We start from the raw sequence: 27736 nt of genomic DNA, 5'->3' as shown, positions 1-27736 counted from the left end.
TTCAACTTGATTCAGCCTTCTGAGTCCAGTGGACTTTGGAACTAACCTTTAAACTGATTGTTTTAAAATACTCCACAACACAACACCCTAAAAAGCCTGAAAGTAAAATGCACTTATTTCTGTGTAACACATTAACATGTATTGCACTCTGAGGAGCAACATTTTTAAGTCAGTGGAAAATGTCTCATTAGCTTGAGCTGGCTTTGGATTAAGCTCCTGAATGGCTTTCAAAAGACATTACCAGCACCTGTGGACTTCAGAGTGCCTCACTTTTGCAAGCAGAACATAATAGTTTCTAGTGCTATTTTAGAATTGTATACTATGCACTGCACCATTTGTGGTAAAACAATATGATAAGGAAGATGAAGTATATATTTCATTTGACAGATTTGGTGTTATCTGCAAAACAAGAATGTAAAGTATAGAATTGCTGGGCAGGCAAAGAGCTGATTGAGGAAAGGGATCTCTCAACAGAGCTCAGTGGAAACACCGCATTTTGGAGAATAATGAAGATCCCAGATCCCCAGTGTCTCAGTCTTTTGGAATAATTAGGGGTTCACTTACTAAGGGTCAGATCATCTCGTTGACCTCTAAACTTTCTGATCTTTAAGAAGCTACTCAAAAGAGGTAAAAAATCAAACAAGAAGGTACTATCTGCCTTTTAAAGTGAGTTTTCAGGAAATCAAAAATACTTGATTTCTCTGAAGTTAATTAAAACATTCTAAATACGTTTGGGTTTGAAGGCCTTCATGAAGGCAATTATTGCCACAGATGAGTGAAAACTTACTCTATTTGTTGTACATTACAGAGAAGAAATGCATTTTTAAATTACTCCAAATGAAAATTACCATTGCTAGTTTTAAAATAAAACCTTTTTTAGAACAATTTTTTCTTTCCATTTTGATATTCAGTTTTTATGGTGGAAAAGCTGTTAATTTGAAATTTATTGGAAAAGTAGAAATTTGGGAGAAAGTAATCAATATTATTTGGGCTGATTTGTTTTGAAAATCCTGCTGACATATCAGAGCATTAGTTAGTAGATTTGAAATAGGAAGCACATATTAAATGTAGAATTAACAAAATATGCCACATAATGAAAATGGATCAGGATGGGAGCAAATGGGTGAGTTAAAAAAAATTTGATACAGCTTTCATCTTGGAGATAAAGACATTGAAATGCTCTGAATCCTTTTGATTTCAACAAAATACCTATAATTTCTTTTTACCAATAATAGAAAACCTCAACATCATGGTGACTTAAACACTTTTGTAGCATGTCTGTGAAAAAAAGAGGCATAAAAAATTGTGGTTGAAAAGGAATGTTAATGCTATAAATGCATACAGAAAAGTATGTACTAGTTAATGAGTGGTATGTGTTCACTTAATTTACATAAGGTTGCAAGAAAAAACTATCACAAAGGATCTACAGGGTGATAAAATTCCATATTGATACCTCTGTGTTGTATTTGAGTGTTAACTTACCATAATGGCTACACAGACACTAAAGATTTTAATTAGGAAGAGAATAACACCATTATGTGCTTATTTTCCTGTGTTTAACAGAACAAGTGGATCTTCTGACTTTCATCTGACTGCCTGATACTGCCATGAAACATGTCTATAAAATATTGCATGAAAACATTCTTCTTTTCAAAACAAATCTTACCATTGTTGTAGTAATTGCTGTTACAATGTGCTTACCTTCCTCTGCTGTTAAAACAGAATATTAAACCAGCAACTTAAGACATGTTAACAATTTCTCTGCTACTCAGAGAAAATCTCTCACAAAAAGAAGTATCAGAAGCAGCATGAAAACCCCTTGACCTTGCTACCACCCTTGATTTTATGTAGAAGGTACTAAGATTACAAAGATGCTCATGTACCTAGTCTATTTGAAATCACAATACTTGCCAGGTACTCAAATACTTTCAAGTATTTAAGCTTTACACTGCAGTGATAGGCTGTAGTGTGCAATTCTTAGACAAACAGCAGGCAGTGCTCTTCCAAATTCAACAGTAAAAGGAATAATTGATCACTTTGTATTCAGAAGTAAAACTCCTCCTTGTAATAGTTTTCATGTAAGGTTTCATTTTATCTACATGAAAATCCTCAGATATTTTTGCTGAACCCTTTAGGAAAGGCTCTTTTGACCTACATGGAAAATAATCTGCAAGAAAACAGTGCAAGCATAAGTTTTAGAGCTCTCATAAAACATCATGCATGGGCAAGTGGGGCCATGTTACATAGAACGGACTCTGTCCATGGAATTATCAGTTAGGTTAGTGGTTAATGTGTAATCTTCAATCTACAAACCCTGAAAAAAGAACTCTCTGCACTCCATATCACCTCGAAGAATGTGTTGGTATAGTCACTTTCCATGATCTCATAACTTAATTACTGATTTTGTTCACTTCACACTGTTAAGCAGAACCAAAGTTCTCTTTACATCTATTTTTCTGCCAGAGAACATTTTCATGCTAAAAAGCTACTTTCAAATTCTCCTGATACGTGCAGTTTTATTATAGCATTTTTTACCTAGAAAGAGCATTAAAACTATTTTAGGTTTTCCTAAGTTATAGGATCTAGAACTGTAACATATAACTATACCAACAATTAGAAGATGTATTTCAATTAGCTTCTTCAAGGATTTAATGTACCATTTCATATAAGAAATGGTATTTGCCATTCTAATGAAATTGATCAAGCAAGGTGCCACTAATTTAAAAATCTGAATATTTTGTTAGCATCTTTTTAAAAGCTAATTGGTATTATGCCAGCCAAGCTTGCATGTCAAACCTGATTTAAATGAAGATTTTTTTTTACTGCATTCTCTTCTCACAAGCCATGAGATAGACACATAATGCAGAGCTATGCAGGTACCTTTGCAACTATTTTGTTTGTTGCTACTTCCCACCAGAATTAGAAGTCCCATAGAAATATTTTTTGTGCTAGGCAAGAATGGATTTGGCTTTGTTATTTTCCTTTAGCATCATCCATACTCAGAGGAAACTTACTCAAATAGAAATGAGATTCAGGGGAACATTGTGTTCCCTAAAATCCCTAAATAAAGACCTTTTCCCTAAATTATGACCCTGTTCCCTAAATAAATATTCAGCCTTCGGAAGTGACTGAACTTTTATTGAACCCCAAAGTTTTGGCTTATCTCTTAGGCAATGGCTGGGCTGGTTCTTATTTATATCCCTATTTAAAACAAGCTGTTTAATTCTTGGTTTGCTTTCAAATTTAGTCACACATGGAATGTCTTAATTGTTTGTTAAAGGAACAGCAGGTTGTGGTCAGGGTCAAATGCCCTTGTGCTCAACAGATTTTAACTTTGCATAGTACTTACTCTTGAGACTGTGATAAGCAAACCTAGAGGCAGATCATGCTTTACATGAGGGAAGTGCTGAGTGTGCAGGTATGCAAGGGCAGGGGAAAGGAGAAGGGGGCCTGAGATTCTTGGGATTGGGCATTTTTTACCGTACCAGACAGCATAGTATGTACTGGTAAATGATGGTAAATGAGCTCGCAGAGCAAGTTTTTGGGACAGCATTGGATTCTGCAAGATTTGTAGCAAAACCATGCAAGATTTCTCCACTGCACAAGATTTTAGCAGAAAGGTTTAGGTTTATGGGCCGGAAACTTGGTTCTGTGTTCAGTCCTGGTAGTACTCATCATCTGCTTTGTAGGGGCAAGCTAGACAACAGACCTGCTGATGGTCCTCCAGTGGTGCCATTCCAGAATTCCATTCTCCTAGACCAGGTGTGGTCCTCCCTGAGTCACTCCAGAAGGATCTTCAAGTAGTTTAATCAACACAGCATAAGGTAACATAAGATTTCTTCTCACATGTGGTGAAGATGTCCTTCCATGTACTTGAGGAAAGGCGAGGACGATGGAGTGATGGAAGCATGAGGTTCCATGGAGGATCTGCCCATAATCATGATCCCAGCAATTTGACTCATGCAGCCATGAGCCATGGGCTGGTTGAGTGGTTTCTAAGGCAGACTCCCAGGGAGCTGGGCAACCAAGGCTCTCCTCATTTCCTTGCTTTCATTCCAAACCTGATCTTGCCCATTCAGGGACAGATTATGAGGGGGATTGGAGGGGTTGAATGGAAGTGGGGAAGACATGGATAAATCTCTTCTTTTAATATGATTTGTGAAGTGTCAGGCTCAGACATAATTCTCTGTCTGATCACTGAGTGCCTCTCCTCACTGGCGAGAAAATCATTGTGAAAAGGAGAAGTTAAGAGGAGTAAATCAGGGGAAGTTGACCTCCCCTGGCTATGGTGGGCTGTAGGAAGTGGATGGCTCAGCAGGCAAGCCACTTCCTCCAGCCCAGTGGTTGGCACAGTGTCTATTTTGCATAACAGGCTGCCACCAGGGAATAAAAAAGGGTTAACTCAGACAACCATGATTTCAACTCTGTGCTCTGCAAAGAGAAAAAGGAAGACTGCCCTGTGTTTCCAACCAAAGGACTTGTGCTTGATTTTCCTTGGAGAACACTGCTTGCCAGCTTTTCCACTCCCTGGAACAAGGGGTCTGGCTGAGTTTATTTTAAGCACACTCCAGGAAACGAGGCTGTTAGGTTTATTACCATGAAACTAGAAGACAAATTCAGTTTCTTTAGTAGGTGTAGGGGCATGGTTACTAAATTTACTGTGCTTTTTCTGAAGGTTTGAGTCTTGGAGTAGGTCTGTCTGATGTCCCAATGTGTCTTTGGCTGAAACCCCCCAGCTCAGAGCTGCCACTGTGAGCAAAGATCTTAATGTAGGCAGACACCTTCAGTTAGTTTTGGTAAAAGAGAAATCCTAAGAGCTGTGTAGAAATGTGTCTTTCTCCATGTGAGTTGTATCAGTAAAAGGGCAGTGAGTGCACAAGTGATTAAGAAAGCTGGTTTACAGCAACATGCCAGTCTCCCACAAGACAAAAAGAAAATCCAGGTAGCATTACACAAGAGAAAGGTACATTTCTTTCTCTGATCTCTTTAGTGCTTACAAGATTTAGATAACATGCTTATCATGAAGCAAACGGAGATATTTTGCAAGTTTTACTTGGTGTGGTAACAACTGTTACCCTTTATACCTTTGCAAATACCCTGATGTTCGCAAGAGTAAGCGCATAAATAAAGTGAACAAACACAGCCTAACTCCAAATACCTCTTGGCTTTTCACACACATCTCTAATTAAATGATGAGGATGAATTTTTTTGAGGTTGTAATAAAATAAAATTATTTAAATAAATAACTGACAAAATAGTCATATGGTCAGAATAAATTACCGTGACGTTTTTAATTACTAAAGTAAGTTTTGGTAGGAGGGAATGAATAATATTAAAAGATTTAATTAGTGAATTCAGAGAGGGATTATTTACAGCACTAACATCAACAACATAACATCTAACACAATTAGAGATCAAAGAAAGTCTACCAGGCAAGCAAGACCCTTCTTGCAGAAGATGTGGTGTCCTAGTCTTTAATTCTTGCTTTTCCTCTCATTTAGGTTTCTTTCCCAAGTACTTTTATTTCCTCTAGAATACTTAACTGTAGATGATTAAATCATTTTTGTAAAGGATCAAATAACTTTTAGCAGTTGTCTGTTGGTTCTACAGAAGCTAAACATCAGAAATGGGTGAAGAATATTGACATCACAATCCCACTACATATGAGAAGAACGGGGCGAAGGGGAGCTAAACAATATCACTGTTATTTAGTACAAATGCTCATTTAAATTTTTTTCTCAAGATTCATAAAGGGTTCTTCTGACCTAGGTAATTTCAGCAGTGCTTTGGAATAGTCTATGAAATTATATATGGTTCTATGAAATTATAGGGCAGAGGTCTTGTTTTACCTTGGTCCTGTCCCATGCATTTTGATGACTCTCAGGCATGTGCAGAGTTTAGAATAGGAGACCTGCCAAGAGGCAAAAATAAATTAGATTAATTAGATGCAATGAATTAGAGGGAAGTTTGTGAGGAATTTTTTTCTACTCAAATGTGTCATATTTATTTCTAAAATTTCTCTGATTTGCTCCATATTTTCTGGCTGTACTCAGGAACCAGTTCCAGGCACTGAAAAATATCTCCTCTGTCTAGACTGAATGCAAAGGAAGAACATGTAATAAAAATATTCAGAAGATAAATTTATTTCCATGAAATTTGTCTCAATTTCTCCTTCTTCACATTTTCTGTCAGAATTTGAAATCATAGGGATAAAAAACCTTAAAAAAAAAGAAAAGAAAAGAAAAGAAAAGAAAAGAAAAGAAAAGAAAAGAAAAGAAAAGAAAAGAAAAGAAAAGAAAAGAAAAGAAAAGAAAAGAAAAGAAAAGAAAAGAAAAGAAAAGAAAAGAAAAGAAAAGAAGAAAAGAAAAGAAAAGAAAAGAAAAGAAAAGAAAAGAAAAGAAAAGAAAAGAAAAGAAAAGAAAAGAAAAGAAAAGAAAAGAAAAGAAAAGAAAAGAAAAGAAAAGAAAAGAAAAGAAAAGAAAAGAAAAGAAAAGAAAAGAAAAGAAAAGAAAAGAAAAGAAAAGAAAAGAAAAGAAAAGAAAAGAAAAGAAAAAAAGAAAAAAAGTTTGCAAAATTTGAATTAAAACTTCCAGGGGAAGAAAAAAGAAAAATGTTTAACTTGTTTTAATACACACTGGATCTTTGAAAATCCTGCACAATTCTCCAAGAGAAGAAAATAACAGAATTCATGAACGACATTCATTTTCAGTAATATTGTTGTAACTTGACAAACGCCAAATTCTTCTACAAAAGTGACTATTTACTGAATAAATCACATAGGGCTTTTGTACCAGCCCCACAATAGATTCAAATGTATCCCTTGAAAAGTTTTGGTTGTAGGGTTTGAAATTAGTTATTAAAAGATTTTCTTATCAACAAATCACATACTGGAAGAGGAGAATAACATGCCCTCATTTTTCTCCAGCTTTCTGTGAGCTCCAGAGGGATCTGTCCTTGGTCTGCTTCCCTCCTCCAATTGGAAAGGGCACCTCCTCTCTGGGGAAGGTCGTCTGTAAGCACAAGCCCAACTGCTCACACTGATGACTCAAATCCACCCGTCTGCTCCAGTCTATCCAAGCCCAAAGCTCAGTCTGCTTCTCTCTGAATGTCTCGCCATCGGCTCAAGCTCAGTATGCCTCACCAGAGCTCTTAATCTGTCTTCTAAGCTTTCCTTGCTATTGCTTTTTTCCAGTCACTGTGGTTAACATCACTGGCTGTTCTGTTGCTTGGGCCTTGAGCTTGTCCAGCACCTTCAGTTTAGGACTCTCGAGGCTCTCTGTAAATTTTGATACACAAAACTTCAAAGCTTTCACCTTCCTCATACTTCTACACAGCCAAAATTACCAGTCCAGCTTTCATCCCTTCACCACAAGATGCTTCTCCCTGATTTTGACAGAGCCCATTTCCTGCTCATTCCTCTGTGCCCACAGCTGTAAGCAGGTTTCCCCTCTCCCCCCACGTTCCCATCCACTCCCCCGACATCAAGCACAACATAATTCTCCTGTGTACAGACTGCTGCCACACTACCATCTTGGACAAGCCGTGGCACCATCTGTCATCACACATTCAGGAACCTTTCACATCAGTAATGCCCTCTTTCTGCATTGTTCTGTCAGTCAAGGTGAAGCTCTCTGTAAAAACATATATAACTTTGCCATTATTTGAAATTTGGAAATTTCAACCTTCAACCCTTTTCCTTTTTCACAGTCTACAATACACCAGATTGTGAGAATGCTGCAAATGTTACATGTACCATGACCTATAACATTATTTTCCTCCATGTCTCTGAATGCAAACTACCTGTTGTCTTGTGTTCTTCACTTTGATTGAAAGTAGTAGACCATAAATGCATGGAGCATCTCTACCACCTGGCCACGTGAGGAAAAGGGCACAGTGAAGCCTTGGTCCACATCTGAATTGCACAGAGTCTGCAGTACCAGAAACACAAATATTTGATATTCAGTATCTTTAGATTGTGTTATTCAGGACTAAATTTGACTCCCACTTCTTCAGAGAAGATGCTAAAGCTATCCCTAAATGTTTAAAAAGTGAATTGTAATTATTATAATTATCTAGCATCTACTGAAATCAGATGCCTTTCTTAAAAGGCACTTCTGGAATTGAATTTTTTTATTATTATTATTCTTATTTTTGCCTTCATTTTGGAATTGTAGAGGTAATATTTTAAATTAATTGCTATACAGGGTGGCTAAAGCACTACTTTGTGGGATAACCTTACAATTCAATTTAGTTTGAACTTCAGACTCGGTGAATTGCATATAGTTTTCTTTCTTTTCCTTTCCCAAGCATTGAGAGGTTCTTCTCCAAGACATGAAAATCTCACATGGAAGCATGTTTCTGGTGCTCTGGCTCAAAGTTTTTTCTTTCTGCAGGGACCTATAGTTTCTATATTTTTATAATCCAAACCAAATGTTTTCTGAGGCATAACAGAAAGCTTTATTTCTAAGCCATTTGAACACATACATTTAAAACATATTAAACATGGGAAGATGACTGCAGAAGAAGATATTTCTAGATGTGGAGTCTTTTTAAAAGAGCTAAAACTGTTTTCCTTTCCAAGAAAAATATATCAGATTCCCTATGTTTAGTGTGTTTCAAACTCTGTCAACATGTTATAATCTGTTAACAGGAAGCTGCCTACTGGTTTGCTCACTGCCAAGATTAGGGATGACATTCCTACACTCTCAAAACCAGTGACAAAACTTCCTTTGACTTCAATAGGCAGAAGATTTCATACAAAGCAAGAACATTTTTATCCTTACATTTTCTGAATGGAAAAGAATGAAAACCCTTTCAGCTTATACTTATCTCCATTTTCAGATGCTGCCATGTAAGAATTATTTATACTGTCATCCTTTTCTATATAAAGATTATCTTAGTTGCTTTCGACACTGAAGGCAGGAGTTAATATACGAGGTCTTTTTGTGGTATACAATAACAACAACAACAGCAACAAAAACAAAAGATACTTTGGAAAGGCAAAAGCAAATACTGAAAATTAACACTTATATTTCCATTTTACTAATATGGATTTTCTACCTCTCCATACAAAAGAATTAACATAATTTCTTTAGATAGAAAATTATATTTGTAAAGGTAATTCTTTTTTCAGTGATGTTTAGCAGGAGGAGGTGGAAGAAGGGCTGATTCAAGATGCAGTGAAATAGATTTTACTATGTGATCCCTGTTTTTTGGCAAATTCTTCTTTTAATGGCAAATTATATGTTAAAAATTAATAATAATAGAAAAGAGTCAATTAAAAATTTTTCATCATAAATCTTGTCTACAATTAGAATTTTGTTAGTTCTTTACCTCAGGTCACTGCACAAGGAAAAGGCGAACCTAAAACACGTTAACTTTCATCTGTTTGAAAAAGTTCCTTCACAGAAAAGTGATTTTGGATTGGATGTACTTACAGTATGATCTCTGTGTTCATTCTCCCAGTTTAGATATGTTGGTTTAGACTGCCTACCTGATAAAATAACTTTTAATACTACTTTTCAATTGCAATGCCATGCTCATGCTTCATGGACATCACTACATCACTGAAGTGACTTCACAGCAGCACAAGCACATTTAAGCACACCAATGTACATACCCAGGGCAAGCTAGAGAATGATTCTGCAGTGCAACACTGACTTCAATGACACCATCCTGTCCCATGGCATACAGAGAAGTTTACCAAAATGAAACATTGTTTTGGTTGATTGTACATTCAAACATTGACCAGACCTATGTCACGTAGAAGTTTCCATGACTGAGATAACAAAACCATATTTTACTATGTAAGCCATTTCATAATTCAGCTCAAAAACAAGCAATCCTTTAATTACCCATAAACAATATAAAATGATCATAATTAATGTGTAGACCAGATTAACATAATTTAGGAATCAAAGGATCACTGAAAATCAACAGGACTTAGGCTCTTGAGTCAGTGCTTCCAAAATAGAAACCCATCACGGCAGACGATTTGAGAGTCACATTCCTCCGAAACTGGAGTTATTTGCACACCTCGGCTCATGCTCATGGTAGCACAAGACTGAGGTTCTGCTGACACCTGTTGGTAAATGTCTGAACAGCAAAACTGGTGTCACACAAGTAAATGAAATAAAAAACACACATACAAAACAGGAATAAAGATACAGACGTGTCTTCATTCTATAACAGAAATGTTTCCAGTAATTGGTAAGTCATAATGAGAGTGAGGCTGGGGAAAGGGCGACAAGGAAAGGTAAAAACAAAATTTGCTGCTAGATTTTTTGTCAGATCTTCCCTGACCAAGATGATGAGTTCACTTCCTACTGAGTCAATATGGTACTTGCAGTGAGTCATTGTGGAGATGCTGACTAAGCTGAAAGAGATTTGCTAATGACTGGATGATCAGCAGAATTATAATTAATATCAGCAAAGACCAGTATCTGTTTTGCAAATGATCAGAATGATGCTAACATGGGAGTGTGATAAGATGACAAACACTACTGAGAGATTTTCAAACTTTTTGTTTAATATATAGGAAGATAATTTTTTGCTTACTCAGCAACTTATCCTCAAAACACAGCAAATATCAAAGATGAACTCCGTTGGTGTTGGTTAGGCCCAAGGAAAGGTAAAATTTTAGTAGAAACTTACTTTCTGCTACAACACTAACAATTAAGATCGGCTTTGAATTTTCAGTCATAGCACAGTCCTATTGTGAATCGCTTTTAATTTTGTGTTAAGCAAACATATTGAAAAAGGCAGAAGAGTGCTACACCTTTCATTGTAAGGATTTCCCTTATCAGACTGCACTCTATTTCATCTGTACAGGAGGTGCATGGCATCCTGTAAGAAAGATATATTTTAGGCAGTGTTTTAGACACTACGTGAACCTGTATCAGCTGCTTTCTTGATAAGAAAAGATCCAACAATGTAGATTCGCTCCTTCTGTTGTTGTTCACTTCCTTCTCCCCCCACTGCTTCCAAATATACAAGGGAGAAATTTACAGTACAGAGAAAATTCACTTTCTGTCCCTGGTGCTCACCTAAATTACTGCTAGTAAAATTACAGGACCAAAGGTCTTACCTTGGACTGCTATGTACTTGGAGTTTTTTGTATATTCCTACCTGCCTATCCTACATCCAGGATGAATTGAGAGGTACTGTGATGGATAGGTGCTGTGCTTACTGGACGCTTGCCAGCCCATTCAGGGATTACCCTGTCCTGCTCTGAGAGCGCTGCTGCAGCCTGAGGAGCACCGGGCGCTGCCGTGTGGAGCAGCAGAGCACCCGTGGGGCCAGGCTGCCCTCTCCCGCCAGCTCAGGGAGCTCCAGCTGTGTGGAAGAAGCACAGCTGCCCAAAACTTCCAGCTCAGACTGGCTGCTTTTACAGCATGATGCTGATCTTCGGAGACCTTGTGGAAATGCCCAGGATATTGAGACGTTGGGCTGTTCAGTCAGATAAATGACATACGTAACCTTGCTTGAGCTGCTAGATAGTCAGGCATTCTGGACAAACGTAAATACATTCATCCCAGATAATATCTGCAGGCTGAAAAAGACATTTGCATGAGGCAAACTGCAGCTCTGAATCAGATGCTTCTGCTGTCTACAAAATTAATTTGCAGTAGACTGCCCAAAATTCCCAGAAAAAAAACCCCACTGTGCACATACAGCTTGTTTATGTTGCACACTGGCAAGCAGCCAGAGGTATTGAGCTAATAATTCTCCCCACGATGCAAATTTGTGTGCATATACAATTCTGTTGGGGAAGCTTTAGACAGAAACAGCCTTGGCTTGCCAGAATCTACCTAAGCAAGTTGCTCAGACAATTAGCAAGCTTTTATCAGCATTGGGCATGTCAAGGCATTGCCATTAACCTACTTGCTGGTGGCATGTTCTTGAGATCCAGAAAAAAAGGTGTAGTTGTAGTCAACAGCTGTCCTGCTGCCTGGCAAAGGGAGAAGATTAACAAAGAAACAAGGTAAGAAGGAAAAATGACCAAATGAGAATGGATGAGAGGAAAGAAAACACCTAGTTGTTGTTTAGGATGTAAGCAAAGATGATGAGCATGGTTACGTCACTTAGTAACAGTGATCATTACTGGGCTGGAGTATTTCTTTATGTACATAACCCTCGGCTTCTACACAGGATGTCCAGTTAGAGATGGTAACTCCATTAAGAGAAGACAATCCAGACCAATCAAGACACAGCTCTGAGCTGGTAACTATAAAGGTTTGATGCCATTTCCAAGATGTTTTAGGTCATTGTCATTCCAGGTGATTACTTTATTAACAACCATGAGTGCTCTTTGGGCTGACCAGACCTTTAAAGACCATACATGAACCTCCGTGTCTCCAGCTGGTGCCATTAACCACACATAAACACAAGTTCACCCTGGATGAAGAGCTGCCATGAAGTCCTCCCCAGGCTGACAGGACAGCTTAGCAAACTTTCATTCGGAAGGAAAGCAGTTCAGCCATGTTGCCAAAACACCTCCTATCCCCTGCATGTTTCCATTGGGCAGGAGCAGTACACTTGGTCTCTCCCTAGAGGAAAAATATTTGCAAGTTTTCTGACCCAGGAAATGCTATTGTAAAATAAACACCCCATGGATGAGCCTGAAGTCATCCACTTGAAACACCTTTACTGGGTGTCCTTTCATCCAGACTGGCTGCACAGGCCAGAGTGGGGCTGGTGTGGGACTGCACACTGTGACACAGAGGGCAACAAGCACCAGCCAGCTGGGCTTGTGCCCTGGAGTGACCATCTTCACTGGGACCAGATGGCCAACTTGTCCTTCACTTCAGGGCAGAGGGGAGTTGCTGGAAACTTGTGGAGGCATGTTCAATGGAAACTCACTGAAGGTTTGAGTGGACTAAGCCAGGTTTAGCCTGGAAAAGAGAAGGCTCAGGGGTGACCTTATTGCTCTTTGCAAGGCCCTGAAAGGAGATTCTATCCAAGAGAGGGTCGGCCTCTTCTCCCAGGCAAGCAGAGACAGAAGAGAGGTCATAGTCTTAAGCTGTGCTAGGGAAGGTTTAGGTTGGTTTAGGAGTTTAGGTTTGGACATCAGGAGGAATTTTTTCACAGCAAGGGTGATTAGACACCAGAATGGGCTGCCCAGAGAGGTGGTGGAGTCACCATTCCTGATGTGTATAAGGAAAGACTGGATGCGGCACTTACTGCCACGGTTTACTCGACAAGGTGGTGTTCAAGGTGGTGGTCACAGGTTGATGATCTCAAAAGTCTTTTCCAATCTAATCGATTCCGTGATTCTCTCACCTGGCTTCGAGCTGAGCCACAGAATCAAAAATCAAGCCTACCCAGGAAGCAGCTCTCTGAGTCTCTTCGTGTGCCAAGGCTGCGGACCTGAGCGGAAAAAGAAGGAAAACCTGAGATTTTACTTTTTTGCAAACGCTCGCTATAAGGAGGACGAACCCCGGCTGGTGCCGGTCGCACAGCTCCGCCGGAGCACGGTGACGAGGCGCGGGGAGCAGACTCCAAGGGCGGCGGGGTGGCAGGGCCGGCCCCTCAGCCGCCGCCATGGCGGGCGGGAGCCTGCAGGGGGCGCTGTGCCGGCGGCAGCAGCAGCCGGCAGGGGGCGGCCGTATGGCGGCGACGGCGCTCCGCCTGTGCCGCGCTGCGCGCCCGCTGCCGGCTGCTGCTGCCGCCGCGGCCCGAAACACGGCTCCAGCCCCGCGGCCGCCTCCGCGCCTCTCCGCCTCCTCCTCTTCCTCATCCGCCTCCTCCTCTGCTTCCCGCCACTCTCCGCCGCAGCCCGTCATGCAGGCCTTCCAGTACCCCGAGGTGTACCGCGACGAGACCGCCGTGAGTACAGCGCTGGCTGGGACAGCCCCTGGCGTGCGGCGGCCGCCGGGCCCGGGCGCGGGGCTCCCGGTTTGCCATCCCCCGAGGGGCCACCTCGGGGCGGGAGCGCCGCCTCGGGGCTTTGTTCGGCCGCGGAACGCCCGGCGTGCTCCGTGCAGAGGGCCTCGGGTTTGTCGCGGCCGCGGCGGCGGCTGGGGGCTTGTTAGGGCAGGATTCGGGCCCTTGCGCCGGTGTCTCCGGGCACGTCCCGCGTGTGTAGGGCCGGCGTGGCCGGGGGCCGGTCCGGGGCGGGCGGCGGGACCGGGGGTCCGGGAGCAGCGACCGCACGGCGAGTCCCGGAGCTTCGGTACCGGTGCGAGTGTCAGGCAAACCCAGGCCTCCGCCCGGGCTGCAGCAGCGTCAGCGGAGGAACAGATAGTCTATTTATATAGGATGGCACATCTGTAACACAGTCCCGTCTCCCTGTGTTTCCACCGTATCTGGATACACAAGGGATTACGATGTAAGTTCGGCTAAAATGGGTTTGTTCGATTTTCCTTCCCTTCTTAAAAACACTGTGCATTGTGCACCGGCCAGGAAGAATTTACATTGCATTTAAACCAAATTGTTTGCCAGTATGAGTCAAAGCTGGAAAACATCCTGAAATATTTACTTTCCTAGTTGACTGAAAGTCTGAACTGTGCAAGCCCTAGTAGCAGGTATCTAGTCATTTTTTGTGTACTGGAGGAAGGAAGCAGGTAAATTCAACCATGTGGATTAATCTTTTGTGGTTTTTATTGTTTTGTTTGTTTGTTGTTTTGGGGGTGGGCTTTAGTTCATTTTAAATTATGATTATATATATATATATATATATATACATTATGCTCATATTTGTGGGCAGCCATAGTAGGGAGGGCCAAACTACTCCATTTGTGTAACCATGAACCATATTTTGGGTACATCCAGTAACCAGGTTTTATAATTTGGCTTGAAAACCTTAAGGGTCTTGGTTTGGTTGGTGGGGTTTCTTTTCTGCTTACTAATCGGTCTTGTGGAAGTAATTTATGTGCATTTCACCATTTTTCTGGTGCTCCATGTTTTTTTTCTGAGAACTATTTTGCTGCTGTGGTGCAATCACCAAAGAATGGTAATACTAGTAACTCACCTGGGAGCACTGTGTTGGTTCTCTCTTTCTTTTCTCCTTAGCACTGTATGCTTTTGTGAAATCCCAAATGCCCTTCATTGTGCTGACTGTCATTCCTTCATGGATAGAGTTTGCTTGTGTGCACATCTTTTATAAAATTACTTTTATAAATTCAGGTGTCGGATTACCATGGATGTAAAATCAGCGATCCATACTGCTGGCTTGAAGATCCCGATAGTGAACAGACGAAGGTAACCTTTCTTTGCATGGAATGGCTGTTTTCACATGGTTCTCTTTTACAGACCAGATGCATTGGTATTCTGATTATGAAGAGCCAGCCAATACTTCTTGAAAACTTACATAGTGAATGAAGGCGTAGTTCATGTGATATCTCATGGTACCAACAGCAATGCCGTTGTTTTGTCCCTGTGTTTTAATGGGGGAGAGATTGCATGAGGCTTTGTTCAACCTGGTTTACTGGCAAATGTCCCACCCCGTGGCAGGGGCATTGAACTAAATTATCTTCACGATTTTTTCCTATCCAAACCTTTCTATGGTTATATGAAAGTCTGGAACACTTGGTGTAACTTAGATCACAGAATTTTTAAAATGAAACCCATGCTTATCTTGCACCCATTGTTCTTGGCCAGTTCAAATGCTCAAGGTGGTTGTGTCATACTGAAAAGAAACATAAAAACTTTTTTCTCTGTGTGCGCTCAGTTGGGGGAGTCAAGGGCAGCTATAAGCAAACAAACTCCCTTCTCCAGATGGGTAATGTATAAAAATGTAAAAAAAAAAAAAAAGCAAACCCTTGGTCAGGTGGGGAAGTTCCTATCTCACTTTGGGGAAAGGAAGTGTAGAATCTGAGTTCATGCTCTCTTGCTGTTTGGCTGTTGACTTCCAAGACAGATTGAGGAAACATCCCCAGCATGGCTGAAACATGCCACACTGCTGAAACACTTCTGGTAATGACATATAGGCCACAACTGCAACACCACACTTTCACTGTTGTCTTGGCCTTGGCTTAGTTGGACTTTCAGCTTCTTGGTTTGTTTTAACACTTTGTGAGAAGTAAATTCATTTTCAGACTACAGCAAAGTCTTTTTGCTGCCATGTCAGTCATATACAGTACCTTAACTCACTGACAGTGTAGGCAGTAATGGTGAGCTTGTTCCAGACATGAGGGATGGACAAGTGATGGAAAAGCAGGGATTGTGTGGGGTTGAGTTGTACTATTCTGAACATGTGTATATTTGAAATGGGACACTGAAACTCGCAAATCTACAATTGAATGGATTTGTAGTTATAATACACCAGTGTTTTGTTCACATTTTGATAAATTTTCCAATTGCAGTTTGAATATTTTTTGTTAAACACTAAAAAAGTAAGTGCTCTGGGGCAAGTCACAAGAACTCTGATAATTTTTTTTTTTTAAAACTTGGGAAAAGTATGTGCTCTCTTGTAGGAGTTGTACTGAACTACCCTTGACTGAATATATATATATATATGTGTGTGTGTGTGTGTGTGTGGACTGTAAATACTTTGCAGTATAATAACAAACCAGTCATGTTAAAACAGTTTCTATTCTTAGGCTTTTTCTTGGAAAGTATATTGCCAATGAAATAGTTATCTTGATAGAGTAGTTTAGTAGAATGTAGAAAGGTGATAGGTTGTAAAAAAAAGCATGGTTAAAAAGAATTTGTGGCATGTGTTTCTTAGATGAAATTTAGTTTGACTATTGTTTTAGAATAACAACTGGCCTACTTACTGGTGAGACAGTTCAGCCTCAAGTAGACCGTCTCGACTCTTAGTATAATGCTTTAGAAATTGTTTTGCTTTTCAAATTACCTTATTTTCCAAAACAGCCAGAAGAAGTTGCCTTACTTGGACCCTTATTCTGTTATTTCTTCTGCTAGCAAAGTCTGTCCTGGTTCAAGGCCTATGATACATTGTCAGATGCAAATATCTACAGGTACAATAAAAATCTTTCTCTCTAGGTTCACAAGGGTGTACAGTTACTGTTAGCCTTGTACTATTAGCCTGGGTGGCTAACAGTACTGATATATGTTCCTGTACTTTATCTTAGAGCAGTATTTCAATTATGTATTGCTTTTCAAACATAAGTGTAACCATGCTCAAAAGTGTGGAAACAGAAAGTTTCCAAACTGGACTGTATTCTTCACCATAAAACTCTTCGAAAAATCTGTAATTCCTTGCTTCTTTTTCATACAGCTTTGGCATTCCTTTTACAAATAATCTTGGAATCTTTGGTGCTTACTGATTGGAAATGAGAAAAATATATTAAGTTCCTGTAAAAGCAAAATTACTAGTGATTCAATTGTGAGTGTAATAATTAGTCTGTAAGCATGCTCTTGGGCAGAAAATGCTTGTAAGGAAAAGTCTGTGATTCTTCTTTGAATATCGCTAATGAAAGCAGATGTGGTAAGATGTGTCTATGCAGTTAAAAGTGGGTAACACAGTTCCAGTATACCCTTGCAGCAATGTTGTCATTTTGGTCATGTTATTGATGGTTGAAACAAAGACGTGTTCCAGTTTCTGTTCCCTACATGTAACTGGAAAGTGCTTTTGGCCATCCAGTACACTGGATTGTCTCACACATGTTTTTATAAGCCACCGTTTCTCTGAAAATGTCGCAGGACTGGGACAAGTTAGTTTATTTGTGTAGGATCCACAGTCCATATTTTTGTGTATGTGGTCTTTGAAGTTCGTGTGTTTCCATTGAGAGAAAACCAGTTCAGATACACGTAATTCTTGGGTAGATTTGAATAAGTTCTTTCACCATCTGATGCGGGGACAGTTATAACGATACAATATGGAGGCTGCATGACTTACCACTGGGATGTGCTGTGTACGTATTAATTCTTCACCTGAAAAATTAGTAGATGACTAAACACTGATAGCAGCTGGTAAGTGTGTGCCAGGTATTCTGCCTGTATAGCAGCTGGCTTTTCTGAAGATCTGTGAAGCACAAGTTGTTCGATATGCAATGTGGATTGTAGCCCTGCTATTCCTAGGGGTCATGCCCTGCATGGAGGTATAACTCAAATGTTACAATGCGTTGAACTGATTGCTCTGTGACAGATTCAGGACAGGTAGAAACAATAGGCTCTTTCAAACCCTTTTCTGGGAAAGAGCACCGTGTAAGCAAGAGATGAATGGACAGGATTTCGTGCTGGAGGTGAGAGGCTTGGAGTTCGAGGGTGACACTGAAGCCGCAACATTTGGCTGTGAGTTACAGCTATACACAGTGTCCTGTCCTACCTGCTTCATGTTAGAGACAGAAAAGCCTGCATGTCTGCTTGTTAGCAGCTGTGATTCACCTTAAGATGCTTAGGTATTCATTTTATGTTAATGTACATGCTATAAATAGGGATGATGAAACACCAACAGAGCACCAGGTTTTCCATGCAACAAACAGCTAGAGTGGTAATGGTTTTGATCACTGTCCTTAAGTGTTTGTGACGGGGAGCTGGAGTGTTTTAAAGAAAGCAGACTTCCCAAAGTTTTGAGAGATTAGTATTTTCTTCCTAAGAACTGACCTGTGAACAGTTCTTTGGGCTTCTCATGAAATACTGGCTAGGACTAATTCTGTGTGTTATGTTAATTATATGAACAGATGATGCACATGAAATTTTGTGTCATCTTAAAGCTCTTCCTAGCTCCTGAAATAATAGTGCAGTCTGTGGGCAATATTTGTCATTTGGGCAAAAATGAGAGATTTTAAAAGCATGGTGTGCTTTTGGAGGTTGCTACTTTAGTTTTTGGGGTTTTTTTATGTTTGTTTGGTTTTTTGTTTGCTTAGGGTTTCTTTGGTAGTTGGGGTTTTGTTTTTTTAAAAGGGGAAAGGCAGGGGAAAAGACTGTCTTGTCTTTTGGCCAGTTACCCCAGTGTATGTCCTGGAGAACCATTATTCAAGATATAAGCTGAGTGTTATTAAAGAATTTTGGCATAATGCAAATAAGCATGTGGGATTTTTTCATGTGTGACACTGCATAATCTATACGGGGGAGAGGTGTCTGTGATGCATTGCTTCTGAAAGCATTTTCTGTAGAAAATAGGCATTTCTGCTTGAGTTTATATTTTTTGATATTTTCTTTCAGGCATTTGTGGAGGCTCAGAACAAGCTGACAGTACCCTTTCTCGAGCAGTGTCCTGTCAGAGGACTGTTCAAGGAGCGAATGACAGAACTCTATGATTACCCTAAGTACAGCTGCCACTTCAAGAAAGGAAAAAGGTATGTGAGGAATTTCTTTGGAGGTGGTGATAAATGTGAATCAAGTCAGAAGCAACTACTAAGTAGGAAAATTACTAATTAGGAAAAAAATTATAAATTCTATTTGTATTTATTTCTTTATAGCTGGGAAGTAAAAAAAACTAAGCCAGTGTTAATGTGTGGTTGTATGATGCTGAGCACAAGGTGCTTCACTTTCTGCTGTTCCCAATCATATCTTCTTCTTTTGTTATCTTTTCTTTTTATAAGAAGAAGAATTTGTGAGTTGATCAGAACACAGACAATTTTGTAGAATAATGGTTGTTAAAGTAGAGCTTTGAGGGTTTCTTTCAGAAAGGCTTGGTCACTGTCAGTGTAGTTACAGGCATGTTATCTGAAAACAGCATAAGCCCAGATACAGTGCTGCTCTTACATTGGTCTTTCTTTGAGCAGCTGGTAGGGTTTTTTGGTTCAGTCATAGTCAGTGAAAAGCAGTAGGAATTCCCCTGTGAAAAACTGTTCTGTAGCTGCAAGGGATATGGGAAAAATAATTTGGAGGACTTAAAGCAACTGATGGAAAAAGATCTGTTTTCTTAGAAACAAAGAAATCCTGCTATATTACAGTGCCTAACCTGTTCATATCCCTGTTTTAGTTCTGTGGCTAGGTGAAGAGATGGTGTTTCTGTGTCTTACCCAAGGTCTGGAGACTGCAGCTGCCACTGAATTTAATGTGACCTCTTTTAGAAACACTAGCATGCATCTAGAGAAAGGGAGTAAAGGGACTTAATTACAGCTAAAGATTGTTTTAGCAGTTGAAAAAGAGGTAGTTCAAACAACCAGCCACTCATAATCATGGGAAACACAGATAATATTTTTCAATATTTTCAATTTGTTTGATCCTTGTTGAGTGGGCTCCCAAATATGCCATGTACATGTTCACCATTATCCACAGATGATGAGATAGAGAGGATACCTTGTTGCCTTAAGATTTCTACACAGATATTGAGAGGGATTTGTCTTAGGGATCTGGTGCTGTGAGAAAGGCACTGATACTTGCTGCTAGGGGAGGGAAGTTATGTACTATGTGGGGTTTGGTGAAGGTATATGACGGGGAGTGAACCCAAGCTGTTGGTGGATTTAACGTGGATTGTTATTGTCGTGGATGTGGCACAACATGTCAATGTATAGAGGTGGGAGGCTTCTGCCCAGAAGCAGTGGAGCTATTTAGGACAGTGCCGTATCTGGGGAAGTATGCCTTATTGTGTGGGTCAGGCAAAACTTGTTAGTTTGTATGTGATGCTCACGTAGATGTAGCAGGTGACCAGGTCTGGGCAGTAACTGCTCTGGATTCTCTGACCCATTCTCCCTGTGCAGTGCAAACTTGCTTGGGTGCTCTTGCCTTCAGTGCTATTAAGGCTTAATGTTGCAGAAGTGCTCATGGCGGTGATAAGAGATACAAATTCTTAATTTTATGCAGCTGACTGTCCTCCAGGAAGAACATTTGTGCCAGGAGCTTATGTGCTTGTAATTTATGACACTGTAGTTCGACTTTAATAGATGTCTTTTTAGTCTTTCTGAGTGATAATATAATACAAAAAAGCCCCGTGTTGTGGTGTTTGAGGCAATCAAAAGGTCTCTACCAAGTTAAATAACACGAAGTGAGGTGTGGGGTAAGGAACTATTCTATTTGAAGAATTTTCTGAACTTTTCATGACACTCAGAAATTCTTAAATTTAGCTACTCTGGTTTTCTGATGAAGAATAGCTGCTAAAGGGCAGTGTCTGAAGAGTTGCTCTGTAGAGTCTGCAGAAAGGAAGGCTGCCCAGGGAGGTGGAGTGGCTGTCACATTGCTTGACCTTTGCTTCCCAGCTTGTTGCCCAGCATAGCAAAGATGAAATTGGCAAGAAAATGCCTGATATATAGAAAGTTACTTTTCTTTTTCTTCTATTTCTTTTAATCTTTTAGTTTTGCACTTGCTGAACATTACTGTTATTACTTGAACGTATTACTAGCTGATATTGTTAACCAGGCTTTTGTGAGTATATTTTCCCCTTCTGGTTTTACCAAGTTCCCATGTTTGTACCCAAGTATTTGTCAGTCTTAGGGAATATATTAACTTATTTTTAGATTTGAATGTTGCTCCGTAAACTCCCCTGTTCCCCCAGGTGAAGCTGCTGTCTGGTTTTTTAATGTCGTGTTGTTGTGTAGTAAAGTTCTATGAATACAGGTGTTAATTTCTTTGAGCTCTGTGGTGTCTTAGGATGTGAAGAGTATCACTCCCTAAAGACAGCTGTAATTGTCTGTTCCTGCAGCTTTTTCAAACGTGCATTGGTAGGGACATTGAAACAGTTTTGGTTCTGTTTCATTTGAACATAAGTCTGTCACCCAGTATGGATTGAAAGCAGCTGTGTGAATGACAAAGCTGAGAACATAAGGGATGGGAACCTGTGCCAGTACTTGTAACAGAGAAATACTGCAGCTGCCAGAGATGTTTAACATAGACAGTTATTTGGAGTTTATAGTATACTTAGAATTCTTTGAAATGCACTGTGGAAAATGCAGCATGTATTTTTAAAGGATATTTTGGATGCATCCTTGCCATGACACCTACTCTACTGTGAAACTTGTGTTTCCCTAACCAATTCATCTGTCTTTTATTCTCTTCATGACAACCTCATACAAGTTTCTCATACAGTCGCCTAATTGAAAATCAGAGCTCTTTCTACTTAATTTTTCCCTCTTGTGTTCTTTCAGATATTTCCACTTCTACAATACAGGGCTCCAGAATCAGCGAGTTTTATACGTACAAGACTCCTTGGATGCCGAAGCCAAAGTTTTTCTTGATCCAAATAAGCTTTCTGATGATGGCACTGTGGCCTTACGAGGTTAGTGAGACAGCAGTTCCTGCTGAGTAAATCTCAGTCTTAAGAAGTTGAAAATTTAATTAAAGTAATTACAATAGTCCTATGTGGATTTGTATGGTGCTTCAGAAGACTACTTCTAAATCTACATTGTATCCACAGTTATCTTGGTTCAGTTTCCCCATGCTTCTTTTCACAACTCTGTAACAGGTTTCCAATGAAATATGAGCGGTTCTTGAGACTGTTCACAGCAAGGAAAAAAAGTTTGTGTCTTTATATTGATTAGTCCTCTTAAAATTGTATTTTACACAAGCAATACAATTGTATTAACAAGCCAATGAGTTAGAGACCGTGAAGGAACATAGCATTAACTTCTGTAATCACAAAATTGTTTGTGCTCACTGGAGCTGTAACTTCTTTTAGCTGTCCATTTTCTCACTCTCTAGTTGCTTATTTGTAGAAGCAGACTCTTGGATCAAAAAGTCCTCTTAAGTCTCTTCAAGGACAATTTATAAGAACAGAGGATAGAATTAGTGAATGTTTCTCTAAAAGTGACCTAGTTGAAAAGAATCAATATGGCTTTTTTTATGGAGAAGTCCTGTCTTAATCTGTGTATATTGCATTAATATAATATCTGTGTATTTGTGTAAGTCTTACAGCACAGTCTCCTTCCAAATGTACTTAGAAAATCAGTGTCTGTGTAACAAGAGGGAAAGCTCCTGGTGTTGATTAATAGTTGATTTAAGGGCAGGGAATGGAAGAACTGATGGGCTGTCAAGTGGAAATCACCAGTAAAGCCCTGTCAGGGACTATGCTAGGATACACAGTGTTCATATGATGAATTTACTAGAAAAAGGAGTGAGCAGTGAAGTAGCAGAGTTTGGTGACAGTACAAAGTTACTCCTGGCTGAAGAATGACTGAAGAGTTGCAGGAAGACCTTAAGAATAGTAGTAAGTTGGCAGTAAATTAACCTGTCAGAGTCTCTGTGCAGATAAATTAAGTGATGCACAAAGGATAAACAATCTAACCTCATTTATGGAGGAATGGATGGAGTGAACTCTTGAGCTCATGACGAACAATGAGCTCTTGGGAACAATGATTGGAGTGTAATACATAAATGCATGAAAATGTCAACTTGGTTGTTGGTAGAAACCAAGCAAGTACATCAAATACCAATTTATTCATCAGGAAGAAATTTCCCCCTGGAAGTGTTCAAGAAACAAGTCAGTGCAGCAGTCAATGCTGCGATTTAGTTGACAAGGTGGTGGCTGGTCAAAGGTGGAACTCCATGGCCTTGGAGGTCTTTTCCAACCTTAATGATTCTGTGATTCTATGAAATACAGAACAAAACAGGAGACACCATTATATTAGCAACCCAGGAGTTTATACTGTACCACTGAACACTAAATCAAATCTCAGTCTCCTTCCTCAGCTCAAAAGGGGCTCTGAAATACAGATTAGAGGAGGGCAGTAGGAACAATCAAAGGAAAACCTGAGTGTACCTGAATTAATTAGCTTGAAAAAGGGACAATTCAGCAAGGATATTAAAGATCTGCAGAATCACTTGTGGTATGCAGTAGGTTGGAGAGAAAGAATAAGGGTTGATTAGTCATTTTTCTATTACAAGAGTGAGAGAATATCAAATGAAAGCAGTGGGAGTCAGGTCCCAAGCAAACAGAAGAAGGTGATGGTTCATGCTGCAAAAAGTAGATCTGTAGAACTCCTTACCAATCAATGGTGGTGGTGGAAAAAGGCAAGCTGGACATAATCAAGGAGATGGGAAGCATTCAAGAGTATTAGCCAACTACTGAATGGAAAATGCTAAATTAAAAATGGTTGGAGGCAATAAGAATATTTGAGGAAAATATTACATGTGCTTGCATTGTTCTTGCATTTATTCCTGCATTTTGTTCTTGCGCTTGCATTGCGCAGTATCAACACAGGCTGGGGAATGAAGAGATTGAGGGCATCCTTGCTAACAAGGACTTGGGGGTCCTGGTGGATGAGAGGCTGGACATGAGCCAGCAATGTGAGCTTGCAGTCCACAGAGCAAATTTAATCCTGGGCTGCATCCAAAGCTGTGTGGCCAGCAGGGCGAGGGACAGGATTCTGCCCCTCCACTGGGCTCACGTGAGACTCTGCATGGAATACTGCATCGAAATCTGGGCCCCCATTGTAGGAAGGACATGGACCTGTTAGAGGGAGTCCGGAGGAGGGCCACGAAAATATTAGAGGCCTGGAGCACCTCAGCAATGACAAAGGGCTGAGAGAGTTGAGATTATTCAGCCTGGAAAAGAGAAAGTTGTGGGATGATCCTGTAGTAATAGCTTTCCTGTACCTATGGGGGGGCCTACAAGAAAGCTGGAGAGGGACTTTTTGCAAGGGCATTTAGTGATAGGACATGGGGAAATGGTTTTAAACTGAAATAGGTTTAGATTAGATATTATGAAAAAATTCTTTACTGTGAGGGTGGCGAGGCGCTGGAACAGGCTGCCCAGAGAAGTTGTGGATGCCCCATCCCTGAGAGTATTCAAGGTCAGGTTGGACCTTTGAGCAACCTTTGTCTAGTGGAAGGTGTACCCGTCTACAGCAGGAGGGTAGGAACTAGATGATCATTAAGATCCGTTCCAATCCAAACCATTCCATGATTGTATGGTTGTTCTTGGTTGTGTGACATCACATTGTGTTTACTCCTGAGGACAGCTAGACGGAATTGTGTTCTGAATCAGAATGGCCACTCTTATGTTCTTATGGGAGAGGATATATTGGTGTGGCACAGTGGTGCCTCTCAAAACTATCATGTCTGTGAAATGCAGCGTTTTCTTAGATTGTTTTTTGGTTGTTGCTTTCAGGTCTGTACAGGCCTATGATAATTCAGTCTCTTCACCTGACTTAATTTGCAAGCATGAATTTGATCTTTATCAACTACAATGGAAGCTCTTCATTCCTTAGTGTTTGGATAAAGTGAAATATATACCACAGGTTATGGATTATAACTATGAAGCAGGCAGCACAGTGCCTGTGGAATAGCAGGCCACATAACTTTCTCAGTCTCACCTGAGAAAGTGGCCTGAGAACTCACAAGGAGGAATTAAAACAATCCTCAGAGATAGAGAACAGCCTTGCAGGTGCTGTTTGTCTGTTCCTTGTTTTCTTGCAAGAGAAGGTCAAGGGGTGGTGTACCCCACTGACCAATGATGGTGATGTGTTAGTTTACTAACCAATAAGAGTTGTACTTTTTTGTACTTTCACATATCGGTCTATAAAAGAAGATCTGAAGTAATAAACCTTAAGAGAGAAAGAACTCTCCTGTTCAATTCACAGGAGAGTCTGTGTCAGCCATTCCCAATAGAGCGACAACAGGTCTTAGCTGAGAGTACTGGTAGTTAACCATTTGCGTGCTAGTGGCAAAGTTTTCCAGTGACTTCGGTTTTCAGGGTTTTAAAGGGACTAATTTTCAGTGACTCAATTTTTTAAGTGATATTTACACTATTTCAGGACACATAGCTTGCTTCTCTCTTAGCTTCTTTGGTACTGTTTCTCTCTTAAAATTTTGCTTAAGTTCTTTACCAGTGTTCATTTTCATTTTCTAGCTCTTCCTGCCAAGCTCAGGGCGGTAGAAGAAATACAATTCAAACCATAATTCAGATGTTTGGCATAAGCTGTGTTACTGAACATGGATGCACTTACTGAGTATCAGCATCTAAACTTGGATCTGTGAATGAATTGAGAAGTCACAGAGACTGGAAAAGTGCTGTGAATCCCAAGTGGTAGCAGATGTAGTGTCTTGCACTGTTTTTTAGAAAATAAACCTTATCTTAGTGTTTGGTGAACATTTCCTTTAACTAGTATCTCAATTTGATCTCTCTTCATTTGTTTCTGATTTCTTAGGTTATGCATTCAGTGAAGATGGTGAATATTTTGCATATGGCCTGAGTTCTAGTGGCTCTGATTGGATTACTATCAAGTTTATGAAAGTAGAAGGTCCTGAGGATCTCCCAGATACACTGGAGAGAGTTAAATTCAGTTGCATGGCATGGACCCATGATGGAAAAGGCATGTTCTATAACTGCTACCCAGAACAAGATGGGAAAAGTGATGGTAGGTATGACCATTCTAATTGCATGCTATGTGGAAGCAAAATCACTTTTGCAGTGAGTTGGAGCAACAAATAATTAGCTCTACAAATATATATTGAAATAAGTAGCTGTATTGATTGTGCAACTATAGATCAAATTATGTCTTGTGTGGCCAAATCCTATGTTCAGTTAGTGGGAGTTAGTTCTTGTCTGCCTGCCCTTCTTTTTCTCATAAAAGTTTGATGCTCCTTTTCTTTTTCTCTGGGATGATTTACTTAGGTTCCATATTGTTCGTGGTACTGGCTAGAATTTCATGTCTGGTGGCAGCTTACTTCGATCTTTCCCCTTACGCATTTGTGTGGGCATAGATAAACTGCTCTTGGAGATGGACCTCATGAATAGCAATGTGAGGCATAAAGTTTTTGTTGTTCAACCAGATTAATTCATGTGTGGTTCACAGCAAAGCAAAACAAAATGTTTATGCTAGCAAAATTCAAGGAGCACCACACAAAGTGGAAAGACTTGCAGAGGAATATCACTGGGGAAGGAATTTAGCCGCTTTTTTTACAAAGCAGAGCTACTGAAAAATTTCTTCTGGAGATGTGCTCTTTGTTAAACTGGAGAGAGCCTGAATTTTGCCTCTGTATTTGCTTTTGAAGCCTATAATTTTGCCAGACTTTGTAAGATAGATACTAACCTTGGAAAATATTGCAAGAATGATTTATTTTTTTTTAAATTAATCAAGTGGCACCTCATGCAGTGCTTTAAAATACATCACTTTTATATTTTCAGCAAATGCAAGTATGAAGGTTTCTAGAAATGTTAATTAGCAGTAAATCTCCCCTTAGTTGCTCTGGGTGAAATAGAAATAAAAGTGTCAATAGAGGGTGGCAGGGATTTTTGGTTTTTTTTCGCTTCGCTTGCTCTTATTTCTAAAAAGCAAAGCTTGAAACGATAAACCTTCAAATTTCGAGAAGGTATTATCAACAATAAAAGGAAAGGGTTCCTGTTTAAACAGGTTTCCAGCATGAAGTTTTGTCTTGTTTTGTAGGATGGTGTTTGTTTGGAGGGGAATGGTTGTTACTTGGAACCATTTCAGAAGAGAAGTTCTCTCCTCTGAATTTCTCTTTTATATACAAAGGGATACAGAAGTTTCTAAGGGTTCCATATGATTGTTGCATTTCTTTGAGAACTTGCTGGTTTAAATATCTGCATTTCACTAGGCACTGAGACCTCCACTAATCTTCATCAAAAGCTGCATTATCACGTATTAGGAACTAACCAGTCAGAAGATATCCTATGTGCTGAATTTCCTGATGAACCAAAATGGATGGGTGGAGCTGAGGTATGGTAAACATCCTGCACCATATCACTGTAATGATCTGTGTTTTAGATTCTAACAACTAATAGCAGATATTAATTTTAAAACATGTTGTTAAAAGAACACTTTTTATTAGTGTAGAGTTGACAATTGAACTAAGAATCATTGATTAAGAATTTCTGAAAATAAGACTGCCTAATTTGCTTTAAATCACTCCTCCAGCCTGCAAAGACACAATCAAAAGCTCTTTTTCACTGAGATCATTCTGCCTGATGCACATTCCAAGACAGAGA

At 39.8% G+C, this 27736-nt stretch overlaps 1 protein-coding gene across 1 annotated transcript; it reads left to right on the top strand.

The window, feature by feature from the left end:
* Positions 1-13542: 13542 nt before the first annotated feature.
* Positions 13543-27467, top strand: LOC131574431 (prolyl endopeptidase-like; the record flags this gene model as incomplete). The annotated part of the gene is made up of 6 exons (XM_058828900.1): positions 13543-13827; positions 15127-15201; positions 19072-19205; positions 21936-22066; positions 25935-26144; positions 27346-27467. Coding segments are annotated over exons 1-6 (957 nt in total), but the record flags the coding sequence as incomplete, so codon positions are not given.
* Positions 27468-27736: the final 269 nt, after the last annotated feature.

This window comes from Poecile atricapillus, unplaced genomic scaffold (assembly GCF_030490865.1).
Source record: "Poecile atricapillus isolate bPoeAtr1 unplaced genomic scaffold, bPoeAtr1.hap1 scaffold_315, whole genome shotgun sequence".
NCBI classification, from domain to species: domain Eukaryota; kingdom Metazoa; phylum Chordata; class Aves; order Passeriformes; family Paridae; genus Poecile; species Poecile atricapillus.
The sequence above is the reverse complement of the archived record's forward strand: the minus strand, read 5'-3'. Positions and strand labels throughout refer to the sequence as shown.